General features: G+C 36.2%; 1 protein-coding gene across 5 annotated transcripts in view; it reads right to left on the minus strand.

Annotated features, from left to right (window-relative positions):
• Positions 1–474: 474 nt before the first annotated feature.
• CDKL5 (cyclin dependent kinase like 5) overlaps positions 475–15,655 on the minus strand; it is a 184,860-nt gene continuing 169,679 nt past the window's right edge. For 3 of the 5 annotated variants that reach the window (XM_072427962.1, XM_072427955.1, XM_072427946.1), the window contains 4 exons: positions 13,561–13,657; positions 11,847–11,969; positions 5,925–6,044; positions 475–5,168 (listed from right to left, as the gene is read on the minus strand). In XM_072427962.1, coding sequence (XP_072284063.1) covers positions 4,785–5,168; positions 5,925–6,044; positions 11,847–11,969; positions 13,561–13,657 — 724 coding nt within the window. In that variant the 3' untranslated portion in view covers positions 475–4,784. The remainder of the gene's footprint in view (positions 5,169–5,924; positions 6,045–11,846; positions 11,970–13,560; positions 13,658–15,655) is intronic. The other 2 variants (XM_072427979.1, XM_072427970.1) reach the window with 1 other exon arrangement.

Here is a 15,655-nt window from a genome sequence, read left to right on the forward strand (position 1 = left end):
TTTAATATTGACAGACTATTGTAAAGGCCTCCTTATCCTTTTATTATCCAAAAGAGTGGTCGCCAACCATTTTGGACCTACGGACCACTAAATGCACGGACTCCGAACTGCGCATGCAAGGCGAGCTGTGTGTCACCAAAAGGGGAAGAAACTTCCCCCAGACTGACATCATGTTGCCAGAACCTGCCTACCCTCCCACTGCAGGTCTGAGCCACAGACCAACCCACAGACACAACCTGCCCACCTCCATGAGTCTACAATGCGTATTGAGACGCGGTCCGCGGCTCTTGACGCTAGGGGGCACACCAAGCCAGAGCTGCAGACCACCAAAATTTTCTCACGAATGCTGATCTAAAAAATGAAACAGGTTACTTTATTTCAATTATCACCACTAACAAATCAATCAAAGACAACACTCATAACCATTGCCACAATACTTCCAGTGATTTTAAAAAATCTGTTTCAGTAAAGAGATTGCTTTTCAAAACAAACAATTTATTGGACAGTGTTTTTGAACAAATTTCATTCTATCCAAGGTTTGAGTTGTGTGATTGTCTTTATAGTCCTTATAGCATCTCAGAAGATTTATACAGACATTCACATCTCATTATAGATACAGGTAGGTTCCTTTAAATAATCTCTCCAATTATCTTACCGCCAAAAGAAAAAAATACATTAAGACAGGTTTAGCAGAGCAGAATATTCACCGTCTACATTAGACTTTTGCATTGCATATATTCACTCTTTTACATTAAAAATGTAAGTAAAAATTCATCCATATTCCATGAAGGAAGGTCTTAAATATATATATATAAAAATATACTTTTAGATTTTATTTTTGATAGTAAAATTGAAGCTGTGGCTAGGCATAAACAATCAGTTTCTCTATCAGGTTATACATTGGCTAGTATTTCCATCATGGATTTCTCTTCAAGGCCACTGCAAAATGTATTTTAAAACCTTTAAAACATTAGCGGACACACATCTGCTCTGCTTTTTAATTCTTTGTGGATTGTTTCAATAGGTTTTTCAGTTTAAACAGAAATTGATTACCTGCTTGAGACTTGTGCAGTAACATGGAGACATCTCTACATCCCACAACCACCTAGTGAACCATTGAAGATCCTTATGGAATTACAAACAGTATTCATTGGACGGTCAGATGACCATTCAGATCCAGTGCTTTAGAGTTGTGATGATATACCAGCATACCAATAGGTGGTGCTACAGAAAACATTGTATCTGCTGCTTCCAGTACCGGTAGACCTGAGAACTGTAGGTGAGAAGATGCCTCAAGTGTTACAGCACAGAAAGGTTACGTGTAAAAAGATAGGGGACTTACATTTTACCTGAAAATCCAGACCAAGGCCCATAGACAATGTCTGTGGTGAGGTAATGAAGGTAATTTCTGCAAGTAAACGTAAGTATATCTAAAGCCTAAACTTTTTTTTTTACATTTGGATAAAGTATAAAAACAGTTACAACATTGTTAGCCATTTCTGTACCCTCAGTGTCTCATTAGGAATATTTAATTTCACCTCCAGTTCTGTAGATGTAACAGGAAGGCTCTGATTTATTAAAGCTCTCCAAGGCTGGAGAGGATACACTTTTATCAGTGACGTTAGGCGATCCAGCAAATGAATTTCCTTAAAGTCATTTGCTATTTGATAGCAAATGTTTTCAAACATGGACCAGATCCCTTCCAGGTTTGCTGGATTACCCAGCTTCACTGTTGAAAGTTTATCCTCTCCAGCCTAGGAGAGAGTTAATAAATCAGGCCCACAAGTGAGAGGATATCTTTTCAATTTCAGAGACGTTATCACTGGCACCAGTATTCCTACCAAATATTTTTCCTAAATTCCTGTTTATGTGGCAACTTTTTTTATTTACCCTCACTTTTATTCCTATGGACAATGGTGGTCAGGGCAATTAGAAAAAGCATTTCTCCCTACCAGGGTAAACAGACTGCATAAATTAGGACTGATTCTAATTTCTTGCCACTTCATCCTAATCCAAAAAAAAGTTAGCTGCAATAAACCAGCAGAAACAACCACATTTTCCACAGGTAGTGTGTATGAGCCCTTTAGAAAACACAGAATACAGTAAACATGGTTCTGAACAGTAACAACTCTTTTCAACCTTACCAGTCTATTAAACACATCATGAATACAATATATATACCAACAGTAGCAATGCTTCTGGCTTCAGATATACAGTGTTACATTCTATAGAGCATTTTAACATGTATATAGACAGAAGATTTTTTTAAAAAACTCCTGTTTATTCTTTCAACCTAAATCTATATATTCTACATCTCTAAAAGATTGAACCCCTGACCAATATAGAAAAATAATTCCCCTATTCATATTGAGAACATTATTGTAAAGATAGTTAGCCCTGTAAATGCTTTTTATCTGCATTCTGATTAGAATGATAACTAGAAAGACCAGATAGAAAGAATAATGAATGGGCAGCTACTGGATGATTGATGGGTAGAAAGACAAAAAAGGAGGTAGGTGGGTGTGAATGGAATAGAAAGATGGCAGGTATTGGAATATTTTATGAACAGATGTTGGGATCCCATCGACCAGTGCTTCTTAACCAGGGTTCTTCCAGAGGTTTTTAAGGGTTTCTTATGCCATCAGCAATTTGGACCTCTCAGGTCAGTCACCATTGACCCCATTGATGTTTTTGGCTATCTGTAGGGGGACATTCTTCCCAGTAATGTAAAAGGCATTTCTCACATGTACTGCGAGCTGTGGAAATAGAATATATAGCGGGGTTCCCTAAAATCTGAAAATATTTTAAGGGTTCCCCATGTTTAAACAGTTGTAAAATGCTGCTATAGATTAACTCGACCCCTGTGGGGTGGAGCAATGCTTTTGAATCTACCTGAGGTTTATTAGAATCATTACATTATTTAAAGCTGTGTTAATTTCCTTCATTCTTATTTTTTGTGAAATGGTTTGGGTACTAGTTTGGTAATGGTTTGGTAAGAGTTTTAAAAAATCTGTTGTATTTATTGTATGGATGACTGTTACTGTTGGGTTATTGGTTTTCAAAAAAACAAACAAAACAAAAAGGAACTAAAATAGACTGATAGTCAAAGATAGATAGATAGATAGATATATAGATAGATATATAGATACCTAATCAGAGGCAGAAGCAAAGCATTTACAAAATATACTGGAATGGGAAATCAAATATCTAGATTTCTTTTTTACTGTTCCATATTATTATGCATGTATTTTTTTTTACAATACACAAAATATAATTTTCCTGGAAATGCAACTTAAGTAATGAGAATGTAATTAATAATCTTTGGTCTATGTCCTACTGTATGAGTGGAAGAATGATTATCAGTTGAGTTATGTCCACTAATCGCTGCCTTTTCTAGCTGGGAAAAAAAGCATATTGAATAGCAAGGTCATCATTTTACTTTTCAGCAGCTCTGAGCACTGTCCCAGCAGCCACATAAAGCAGAAGCAGTTATATTTCATTTTCCCAGGTTTGTTGAAATAGAACAATCAAATCTTCTCTTGTAGTTACACAAGATCCATGCTGCTGCAGACACACTGACATCCATAGTCTTACTCCCTTTTATTAGACGTACATTAATACTGCACAAATGTATAAAAATATGGCAGAGTTGTCATCATAACAATACCTTCTTATATATATATATGCTCATAGATATAAAAATGAAAGTTAATTTAACATATAAACAAACTACACACACAAATGTCTGAGTGTGCAGATAATATATATATATAATTATAGATTTTTTTATATATATAATACTTTAATGCAATATATAAATGTTTTACTGTAAGTTTTTGTATAAACTACTTCCGCTCTAGTACGGCTTCACAATGTTTTAAACAGCTCAAAATAACTTGACGTTGTAACAATGATATGACTATGATAAGAATTAATCCTAAATAAATTTTACAAAAAATATCAAATATGGAAGTGTTATTTACTTAAAAATGCCTTTTTCTCAATAAACTTACTTTTTTTTAGCATTTAAGCCTAAAATAGCATTGTATTTTCTAAATAAGGCTACGCGTTTCTGTAATATAAATGGATGGGTGGCAAACAAGGAAAAATGGTTTGGAGTTAGAATTCGGAAAATTCCTCAGATACACTGACATTATCTGCTTAACTTATTGCACATTCTAATGTCACAAGGAAACTGGCAGCAGAAATTCAGACAATCAACAAAAATATTTGTGGGTGGATTTGCGGCACAGTGTAACCTCACACAAGCGTATTGCACATGTCAGTATAACTATAACTACTTCCTTATACATACCTCCCACGTGCCAATATTTTTGCAGGGGGCATCATGATATTTCAACCACTAAAATAAAGAGACTTGGGAAAATGGGTCAAATATCAGATTTGAGTAGGGTGGATCAGGATTAAAACATAGAGGCTCAGCCCTCCTAAAACTGGTATTCCAGGAACGGAACGCATTTTGCCAAGTAAATCCTATTAGCTCCCTGGGACAAGCCTTTAAAGATCACTCCACTGCAGATTCTAGCTTGGCCTGTCCTGCCATAAAAAGTATATGAGTTTGTAAAAAGGGAGTGAGATCCTCTTTTAATGTTCATATCAGATAAACCACATTGCAAAGATTTTGCTGCACAGATTTTTTTTTCTTTTTAATTTAAAATGCTGGGAGGTATGCTTAAATATCCTTTTAACTCTCTTTCATCACAATTTTCATTCACCCAGTACTCATTCTCATGTATACAATGACTGTTTCGCAAAGAATTCAACTAAAGAGCAGTCTCTTTAAGGTCATTTAAATTTGGCAATCGGGTTCTTTTTGTCCTGTTAAAAGGCAGCCCATTTTGCCCAGGTTTTGAAGCCAGCTGATCAGGAAAAGGAGCTCCTTCACTTGTCCCTCTGTTTACTGGAGAAACATGCCAGTGTGGTTCCGGTTGTCCAGGAAGCTGCAGGCCTTGGCGGCTCTTTGACTGCACCTCCTGTCGATGGGCAGAGCTGGAAGGCTGAGCCATTGGATGTATTCTGGCCTCTGAGAAGTTGGGGGTTTTGGGTGGTTGGTTTGGTAAGGGTTGGAAATGTGGATTTTGGGGAACCGAATGATTTGATGATGATGATGGATGTAAGAGTTTCCATAGTGACTTCAGAGGTTGACTCTGCAAAGCAACAGATTTGTTAAGAAGAGGTTAAAGGCATCTAAGCATAGAATAACATGGCAGATAGTACCCAATATTGTCCGAGGAAGTTTTAAATTACCCTTCAGGACTACATGTACATAAATATAAGGTGTGGACAAAAGCCCTAAGGTTTAGTTTTGTCCTGAATCTTACAATTTTGAAAAACAAAATTTCATAGCTGTGTTCTTAAAATTACCAGTTAGGACATCTGATGACAGCAAGCATACTGATAAGAGGAGAGAGTAGAATGAGCATAAAAGATTTGGCTTGCAGTTCCTAGTTTGGGGGCATAAGTAAATATAAGTAAAAGTAAGTATAAGTAAACTGTAAGTTTTATGGTGATTTTGCCAAATTCTTTGTGCAGTGAGTCATGTAATTAAAACACTTCTGCCAAGACAGTATAATTGGGTCCTTGACTACCTCTGAACTGATAAAGAGCTTGGTCCTGGACACACCTCACTCACCCTGCTGATAGAAGTTATAAGGTCTAGGAGCAAACATTTCGACATTCTACTTTCTCCTCTTATCAGCTTGCTTGCTGTCATTGGATGTGCAGTGCTGCTAATATACTGACCTTACTTAATGATCTGCTGTTTAAGAAATGATAGGAAATTAATATCTAGACAATCATGGTACTTGAATTTATCTTTAAATAGGAGGTCAGATCTTTTTCTGCTAAGAATAATTTGTCAACAAATGTTATGATGGATCTTTAAATAAAAACCAAACACTTACATGTGAGTGAATTTCTGCCATCTTGTCAGGACGCCATTCCTTGTGCCGGCTGCTTTTGTGACTGGAGGAAAGGACACCTTTCTGTATGGTCAGATGTTCCTGACCTTCTGTATTAGGCATCTAACACAACAATAAAGCAAATAATAATGCATCCATTATGATGGTACTAGATACTAGAATAGCAGCAGCAGTGTCATTTGTAAACCTTCCTACTGTAAATGTATGAAGAAGTCATGGACGGATTCATTCATTTTCAATGATCTATGTTTAGTTTCCAGCAAATAAAACTCAATAATAACCACTACTAGGTTTTATTTTATATTTATTTTCATAATAATTTAAAGAATATGTAAACTACAACAAAGAACCTTTATCATGTCATTTTTTTCATTTGGCATTGTTTCCAGCTTTGTCTGTGGACTGGAAAACACTGTAAAAAAGGGGCAAATGGAAACTATTCTGTAGTTTTAACATACTTTTAAACCTGTTGTCGGCCAAGTACAGGGAATGTGTTTCTAGGAGGATCACCAAGTAAAAATACATGAAAAGTACTTGAAAAAGGAATCTAATATTGCCCAATATATCAAAGGATTTGTACACTGCTATATAGTACATCTGTGTTCTTGGAATTTGATATAATATAACTGGTTTCTGTTATGTCTTGTTACAATGCCATATAGATGACTATAAATAGAATAAAGTCTTTGGTCAGTGATTTTTAGTGATATGTCATTATGAAAAACTAACATAGTCAAAAGTACTTTCAAATAGTACCCTTGGCATAAATGATCACTGATCTTTGCAATGCAGGGTGCCCCACTGCCAGGGCAGCTTTTCCCCTGTGGTGTGTATACTTTTTCCATTTTAAATCATTATTTATAGCTGAACTGCAAGAAAATGACACATTGGAGTAAAAGTGCGTTTTAATGATATCCAATGCAAAAACAATGCTGCACTACAGGAAGCCCCAATGCAAGGAATTTTTCTTTTTCCTTAGAGTTAAGCTTTAATATTGCAAAGCAAATATCACTTTTTATGCAGTGCTAAGAAAAAGACTAGCTTCCTATTTTAGATATATTTCCTAATTATCTGAATTTCTAGTAAGCTACACAATTTAATTTGTTGTTTGTTCTACGGAAAGAAGAAATTTGTCCCAGCCACAAAGAAATTGCGAAAATAAATTAGAACCTTGACAATGATGAAACTGGCCATCTTTAAAGTAAACCCCAGGTGCTAATAATATTTTGTTTTAACTTCAAACAGAGCAGGCAAGGATTTAACTTCTGTCAGGTTACAGCCGTCTATGCCCCTGCTAAGAAGTTTTTCGATTACTCTGTGTACAAATCCACCTGCCACAATATCAGGAATTAAGGGAGGATTTCCAAAAGAAGACACACACAGTAATTTTAACTGTTCTATCTTTTAATGCATCCTAGGGATGTATTTCACTGAGTCCAATGTATTATTTTAAATTATTATGTGTATATTTTCAAGAAGCCAACAAATGACACTGCTGCAAAAAAGAGATGAATGCCAAAAATAATTTAGTCTATAAAGTCACAAGATCTGTTCCATCTTTCCAAGCAGATTTTACCAACAGGTTCCCTTTTTCAGAAAAAAAAACAATGTGTTGCCATGCAGAATTTTCCACTTCCCATTAACATGCTGTTAGTTCCGAGCAGAAAAGAAAGTAATAAGATAGAAAAAAATATCTTTTGTGGGAATAATAAGCCATAGAATGATTAAAATAAATAAAAAAAAGGCATTTGGTTTGGAAGTGCATGGGGTGTCACTGAATATGAATGTCTAATGTAGGCAAATGTGAAATACAACCAAGAATTACAGGCCAATCTTTCTAGCAAGTTTAATAGTTTAAAAAGAACTTGCCAGTCTATGGATATTTCAAAACTTTTATTGTTTTATCATGACTTCTGTATCTGCAGGCACCGTGGAGCAAATAATCCTCAAATCTTACAACAGAGGCACTAAAGTCCCTAAGAAGACACTGACACTTGGTTCCCTTGCTAAAAACTGCAACTGTAAAAATGGTAAATTAAGGTGCTTGAAAGATAATTACAATTTAACATTTCCAGGAAAAACTCTATAAAATATAAAATGTCTGCTACAGCTAAAGTAAAAGAGATATGAGAGGCATGGACTTACATTAGAGATTAGAAGGCTGTAAAGCTGCCCACTTACTGTTGGGACAAAGTTAACTGAGCTGCTAATATGAATCTGAAGATATTTTCTATTGTACTCACAGAGCAGGCAGCTACAGGGGTCGAGAAGGGGCTTGTTTTAAAATGAGCATGCTACTTTTTAAGAATATGTCACTATCTGAATGTCAAAATCCTGGCCACAACCCTGCAGCTAGGACAGTGCCAGTTAAATCTGTAAACAAAGTGATCTGTTTCAATCCCTTATCTCAACACTGGTTTTTTATATTTTATATATTTATTATATTTTATATGTGACCAGTAGAATATATACCTTAAGCAACTGCAGAAAAATATGCCTACAGTTAAGCCATGGCAAAAAATCTGTTCAAAACTCTAGTTGCACATTGTTATATAAAGAGGTGATATTTTTATATAAATAGCTTATAGTCATGCCCATATTGTGTTTGTCACTTTACACTAGCAACATATGGAGATGATTACTTAAAATTAATTGATGTAATTATTTAGATATTTACTGTACATATATTTTAAATAAAAGTTCATAAGCATGCATTTCATTTTTAATGAAATGTAAAACAACTACACATGCTGGAATACAAAATTAAATAGTATAATAGAAAACAATCACCCTAATTATTCAAAATGATCCTTTTTCTTGGTTAAAAAAATGTAACAAAAAAGGGCATAAAATACAAAAGAAACGGCTTAATGCTTATTAGCTGCCCTACTGGTCTTCACCATCTTGCAGAGCGACAGCTTGGACACATTTCAGAATGTGTTGGATGACTGGTCCCCCGTGTGTACTTTAGTTCTTTCTTCCAGCCCTTCCTTTCTACAGAACACAGAAGTGATGTGGGGGTCAGCAGACCCAAAAAACACAGCAGGGGATGCAGGCATCCAACACTCCAAAATGTGTCAAATGTGTATATTCTTCAGTAAGCGTGGAGTCATATGAGTATGAAGCATTGTTTTGTCACATCATTCTAACCAAGTGGCAGGTTCTTTTTAATATGGAGGAGCAAAGTTTAGTAGGTTTTAAGTGCAGTAGCCCTTGGAAACCAATTGGATTTAATTTTATTGCAGTTATAACAAACAAATATTTCTAGAGGGTCCTGTATGGCGGGCTCAACAGGGACCAAATCTGGTTTTATGTGATGCATGAACTTCATAAATAGAACATAAAGCTTTTTTTTTGTCTTCATTTTTGTCTTTCATGAGCTGCAGCTCACAGTGGGTTTCAGTAACAGGGACAGTGGTGCCAATTCAGATGGCAGTGGGCAGGACTAGGCAGAGTTTGGAACTCGAGTCCCGCGCCTTAGACTCGAGGCCGACCTAAGTCGCCTAATGAACGACTTGCAACTCGACTCACAACTTGCTTTTTCTGCTGACAGCTGAAGGGGATGGGGAGGAAGGCAGTGAGGCTTCTGTTACACAGAACCCCCCCCCTTCAGCTGTCAGAAGTGAAAATTTAGAATGCAAGAAAGGTGGGGAGGAAGGCAGTGAATCTATATAACACCGCCTTCTTCCCCGCCTTCCTTGCATTCTAAGTTTTCTCCTCAAACAGCTGAAGGGTGCAGGGAGGAAGGATGTTTAAGAGAAGCTTCACTGCCTTCTCCCCATCCCTTTTAGATCAGCTGTCAGGAGAAAGCTGATTTTAGGAAACTTAGAATGCAAGGAAGGCGGTTTTACAGACGCTTCGCTGCATTTCTTCCCACCTTTCTTGCACTCTAACTCCATGGCTTTCTTCTCTGACAGCTGAAGAGGTGGGGAGGAAAGTTGTGTTACAAAAGCTTCACTGCCTTCCTCCCTGCCCCCCTTCAGCTGTCAGAGGAGAAAGCCGTGGACTTAGAATGCGATACTCTGCTCAAGAACAGGATCAGAGCTCTATTTCGATATGGGGACAAATGAGGATAAATGAAGTGACTCGACTTGGAAGAATTCTTGGTGACTTGAGACTTGACTTGGGACTCGGTGTCAATGACTTGGGACTCAACTTGGACTTGAAGGGGGACGACTTAGTCCAACCTCTGGGACTAGGTGTGGCCAGGTGCTGAGTGATAAGCTACATGACTGTTAATCGGGATAGACAATGCTAATAGCCACATCCTCTGCAACAATATTTGATCTCTGTAGTGGAGGCAGGCACAACCGACATGATAGTCGCAATGTCATGAAATGTCATTAGAAGTCGTGCAGCATCAATGCCACCTCATTACGGGGTATTTATGAGACTTTGATGTTAGACTAACAGAAAACTAAAAAAAGTACAGATGCAGATATTAATAACAAAGGCCATAGTGAAACTTTAAAAAAGTAATTTATCTAGATCCAACCTATCACTACAGCTCAAAAAAATACCAAAATCAAGGGCTGACAGTTTATTAACTGCTTGGTTAGGCTCCCTTGAAATTGTCTCTTTAAAAAAAAAAAAAATAATAAAACAACTTTTCAAACTGACATTCCAATCTCTTAGCAAAAACTTTTGCTTTTCAGGATAGTTTATCAAGTTGCCTGCAATATTTAAAATGCTGACAGTTTTTCTTAGGTGTTTTTTTTCAGTTCTCAGTGACAGTAAAGATTAATTCTTCCTAATTTGCAATTTTCCTGTTACAGCTGTTTTATAGCTAAAGTGTCATTCCTGATGAATATTTACCACAAATATGGAGCAGAAAAATTTGGTTTATAAACAGCAACAGCCTGCATGCTTTCAGTGTGACATTATTAATGATTTCATACAGGACCTTCTACCTACACATGACTTAATATCTGCTGCCCTATTAGATAACAAGGTGTAGTATTTACTAATCGGCATGTATATGGAATACCTAGGGATGCCAGAATAGAACTCCAAAAGTAAAGCCTGTAAAAAGACTCGATATACTTTACCACATGCCAAGGGGTAATCAGTAAACATTGTTTTTTATGACAGCTTTAGTAAAAGCAAATTTATGCCTGCAAACCCATTTTGGTATTAGCCAAGGTTTGATGACACAAGCTAAAAAACAAAAACTTTTATAAACAGACTCTAAGAGAGCTACGTACACACGTCAGATGATTCTCATTAAATTTTCGCTTCAGGGCTAGTATTGAACAAGAATCTGACTTGTGAACAAGGGTGAAAGATCCTCTCCACCGACAAAAATCTAATGTAACAGCCTATGTTCAAAGGACATATTTAGGGTAACAGTGTTTGGCACTTATAAAATAATATACCCATATCACTTGTGATTACAGTAATTGTTGGAAAATTAGAACAGCAAGAAGCAAAAGCAGCTATCAGGGCTTATGACCCAGCAATTGCTGTGACTGCTGTACATTGATAAAAGAAGAATACTTTATGTTCCATGGGTTACACCACTCTTTATATCTACATAACTCCTCACACAGTTTACTTAGATAGCCAAAACAGAATTATAAAATCAATAAACATTTTGTTTTGCAGCATGTATATATCGTAAATGTGTGAATGTAAGGATGCAACATTTTTTCTTTGTGTTTGGTGGCAGTGATGCAATATTGGGCTGCCAAATACAGCTAAGCAAAAAAGAGATAGCAAAGATAGGAGCTTTTTATTCATTAGTGGTTACAGCACCATCTGGTATTGGAAAGGTTCTGTGAAATAGTGGCAAGAATGGGTTACTAGGAAAGGAACGAAGGTCTCTTGACAGCCCATATCCATGCTGTTTCATGTGATGGGAGAGGTATTAATGTTTTATCGCCAGCTTATTTAAAGAAAAAATACCATTGGCAGATTGACTACAGGCAGCTTTTTCAAAGAAGAACTACGCTTTAAATTGTTCTTTGAACTAAAAAGTGGGAAGAGGCTTTTCTTGATGCTCGGTTTCTCAGACTCTGTGGATTCTGTCTGCAATATAAGATACAAATAAACTAATGGCATAGATAATGCATTTGAAATAATTAGGAGATGATGACCTCTACTGCATTGCTTCACAATATAAAGTAAAAACATATCCCATAGCAGTAAATATTTAAGCAGTAAGATAATTGAGTTCAGTACCACACAAACAGAATGGAAGTAAAGATATCAGTGGTTTCGTGGGGCATTTCATTCCTTCCTCCCTTTCTTCCCAATTAACAATATAGCTAATTTAGGCAGAAGGCTATTAACCTACCATTATGTTTTTAGGCTGTGGGAGAAAACCTATGCAAATGTGTGAAACACAAACTATATGTAGAGCAAAGACTTTCCCAACTCTATCACTGCTCCAGGTGTCCAGTTTATACCTGCTCCAAATCCCATTGTAAACAAATCCAGCCACTGTAGGGAATCTGAGCAGAGTAATTGTTTTATTGGAATAATTTGGGCAACACTCTCTCGAGTCATATATAAACCTTGTAGGTACAGTTTTAATCACTTTGACAGTGTTGCACATACTCACATAAACTTACGATGGTTACAACAATATCTATTATAATAAAATTATACATAACAAAAATTACCCCAAACAAAATATGTCTCTATATTTAAAGTCAATACAGGGTCAAATACTCTATGAACCCAGGTAAAGAGAATTATCCAAATATATTCTAATACCAGGTTCATTGAACTAACATCAGCGTGCAGGGCCTGAGTCTGTTTACTAAATACAGAGCAATCTTAGTACCCCCCTGCATAATAAAAGTGCTACTTTAAATACCACCATCAATTCCAGTTCCTAAAGCTGTTCTGTTTTAGCTAACAAACCGACATGTCCTGTAGATATGTAGGTTTTTAGAATTATATTGTAACTGTGTATCTATGTTAACAACACACTTGAGAAACAAATGGATCAGAATATGTATTTGACTGATATGTAGAATAATTTGCCTGTGACTATACACACTAAAGGAAGCTATTTTTGGAAGATGATTTGAGCATTGAGCACAATAGCATTCTGTGGAGCTGTCCAACACACAATCTGGTAATTGAATATGAGCCCATGACATCTGATGTCACTGTGACTGGCCGGAACACAAAGACTTATGTAAGCAATGTAATTAATCTGAACATTACTTGCAACAATTAGGCAGAAGATTAGTAAATCAGAAGTTGTAAATAATTAAAGGACTCAGTATTACATCTCTATATATAAACACCAGTTGAGGCAGGAGGGAAAGCTGTGACAGGCTCCGACAGAATGCAATCCGGAAAGGCAAATCCTCCACCACTTCTGGGCAAGAGATCTGCCTTTCTGAAGGATCCTAATTTGTAGCAAATTGTTGGTTGGAAATATTGGTTCAAGCTACAAAATGTCTGTAAATGGCAAACCTACTACATAATGTTTATTTGCATTTGCAGGAGGAACCAATAGGATGTATTATATACATATTTGCTTTTTTACCCCCTTTCTAGAAATATAAAAACATATAAAACGTTCTTCATCCATCTGCACAAAGGATAATAATCAGAATGTCAAAATTCAAACATAAAAAATATTGTAATTAGAAAAACTTACAGGTTGGGATTTCTTCTTTTTCTTTTTTATAACACGGAAAAAACTTTGCTTTTCTTTGTCTTTGATTTGTTCAGAATGGCTTTTTTCTACTCCTTTCCTGTAAGGAAAGATAGAGGTAACTGATAAAAAAAAATATCGTTTAAAACATTGTTTTTTCAAAAGCTGCATTCAATAACATGGTTACCAATCAAAAACAAGACAGTGGCATTGCCAATAGTATGACCAGTATAATATATTTTAATCAACCCTCTCTGACAGAAGTGATTAAACTTTATAACATGTAAATTGCAGCTGATGCTTTTCTGTCTACCAAGAGGACTATATAATTGATATCCATATATTTATTGCAGAAAGCCCTTTTCACCTGTGCTCAGTGGCCTGGCTGTGAATTTAGGACAGCTGAACAAACTAATAACAATGCTTAGATGCATGCACAATAATATAAGTACTGAACAATAGTTTAAAATGAATTTGCCAGGAATGCAATATAACAACTGCCATTGCTGATTGTATTTTCAAAATGTGGGAATCATGGTTTTCATCCCTTTACTTTTTTGATCACTTGAGGGACTAGTAACCTGATACAAGTGTGTGCATGTCAGGTGTTGGGACACTTAAAATGTACGAGTTTTTATGGGTTAGTAAGGTACAAACTAATTTATTGTAGATCACAATATAAAGATCATCGTCTCATAAAAATCGTCTGGAGCCCTTCCATGTGCCCAGCTAGAAATGCCCATATTCCTAGTGTTTCATACTCCCTTTTAATGCTATTACTTATATTAATTTGTTCCCCCTGTGCGCCATTATCGGGCAATAAAGCCTTCATCTGCTGTTCCTATATTGGCCACTAGGTGTCTCCAAGATCACACAGTTTTAGGTTCTATATTCTGATGGAGGGCAGCACTGCATGATACTGTACATTATATTTCAAATGTTTTGTCTCTAACTGCCCTATTTCAGTATATCTGTATTTATGTATCTATCACACTGTGTGTCCTTCACCTGGCCCCTCACACACTGGTTCTTGCTGGGGAAAGCAGCAACTCAGTAATTTAGATACATGAACTGTTAAGCCCTTCTTACTCCCTTTCTGTGTGTGTCAAACTGCCAATATAATTGCCAATAGTCACTGAGAAAACTGGAAATCTTATTTTGTTTATAATGCACTGCAATAATAATATGCATCCCTACTCATGTGTATCAAGAACCAGAGAGACTAATTATTTGCAGTATATGCTATCGGCATGTATATCCAACCTGGTTCAGAAAGGGTTAAAAACAATACAAAGCATTCTTTGGATGCACCTAATAAACATATTGGTGCCTGTGCTCAGAATGCATTTACAATCACTTTCAGGTGGGCTGAAAAATCTTTTCAAACACTTCATATGAATGAAGGAACAGGTTCATTATTTTTTACTGAAGCTCAGCAAGATGCCTCTGAGAATGAATCTATGAATTCCCGTGCTTAGGATCTCACGGATAACACATTCCGACTTTTTATTTCTTCCACTTGTGATATGGAAAGCATGAAAATACAGTACTTTGCATAAATATTCATCCCTCTTGTGTTCTCCCACATTTTGTAGTGTTAAAACATGGAATTAAATAGATTTAATTGGGAGTTTTATGCCACCGCTCTACACAAAATAGCTTTTAATGCTGAAGTGGAAAAAATATACGGTATTCTAAATTGTTTTTAGATTAATTGCATGAGTAGCACCTTCTAAACGCTGTTTATAAGATTCCTACTTTTTGTTTTGTGGAGGAGAAAAATCAGGGACTTTTTTTGTCCCTGCGGTAAAAATATGTGTTGCTAATTTAAATTGGTAATTACTGGACCTATTTTTTGTCTATTTCAAGCAGTTTTTTGGGATGATCCATCCTAATACTGCAAGAATTGTTTGATAGACTGGCACCCAATACCTTCTTCCCTAAGGGTAGTTTCACAAAATTTAGCTCAATATACCAAGTGAGGAACAGCCCATAAAAGCAATGGAGGGTACAGGCTTGGAAGCCTTTGAAATTAAGGTTAGGGATAGAGTAACTCCAAAGTCATACTTTATGGTTGGCTTTTACAGCTGATGGTGGT

This window comes from Pyxicephalus adspersus, chromosome 1 (genome assembly GCF_032062135.1).
Source record: "Pyxicephalus adspersus chromosome 1, UCB_Pads_2.0, whole genome shotgun sequence".
In the NCBI taxonomy this organism is placed as follows: Eukaryota; Metazoa; Chordata; class Amphibia; order Anura; family Pyxicephalidae; genus Pyxicephalus; species Pyxicephalus adspersus.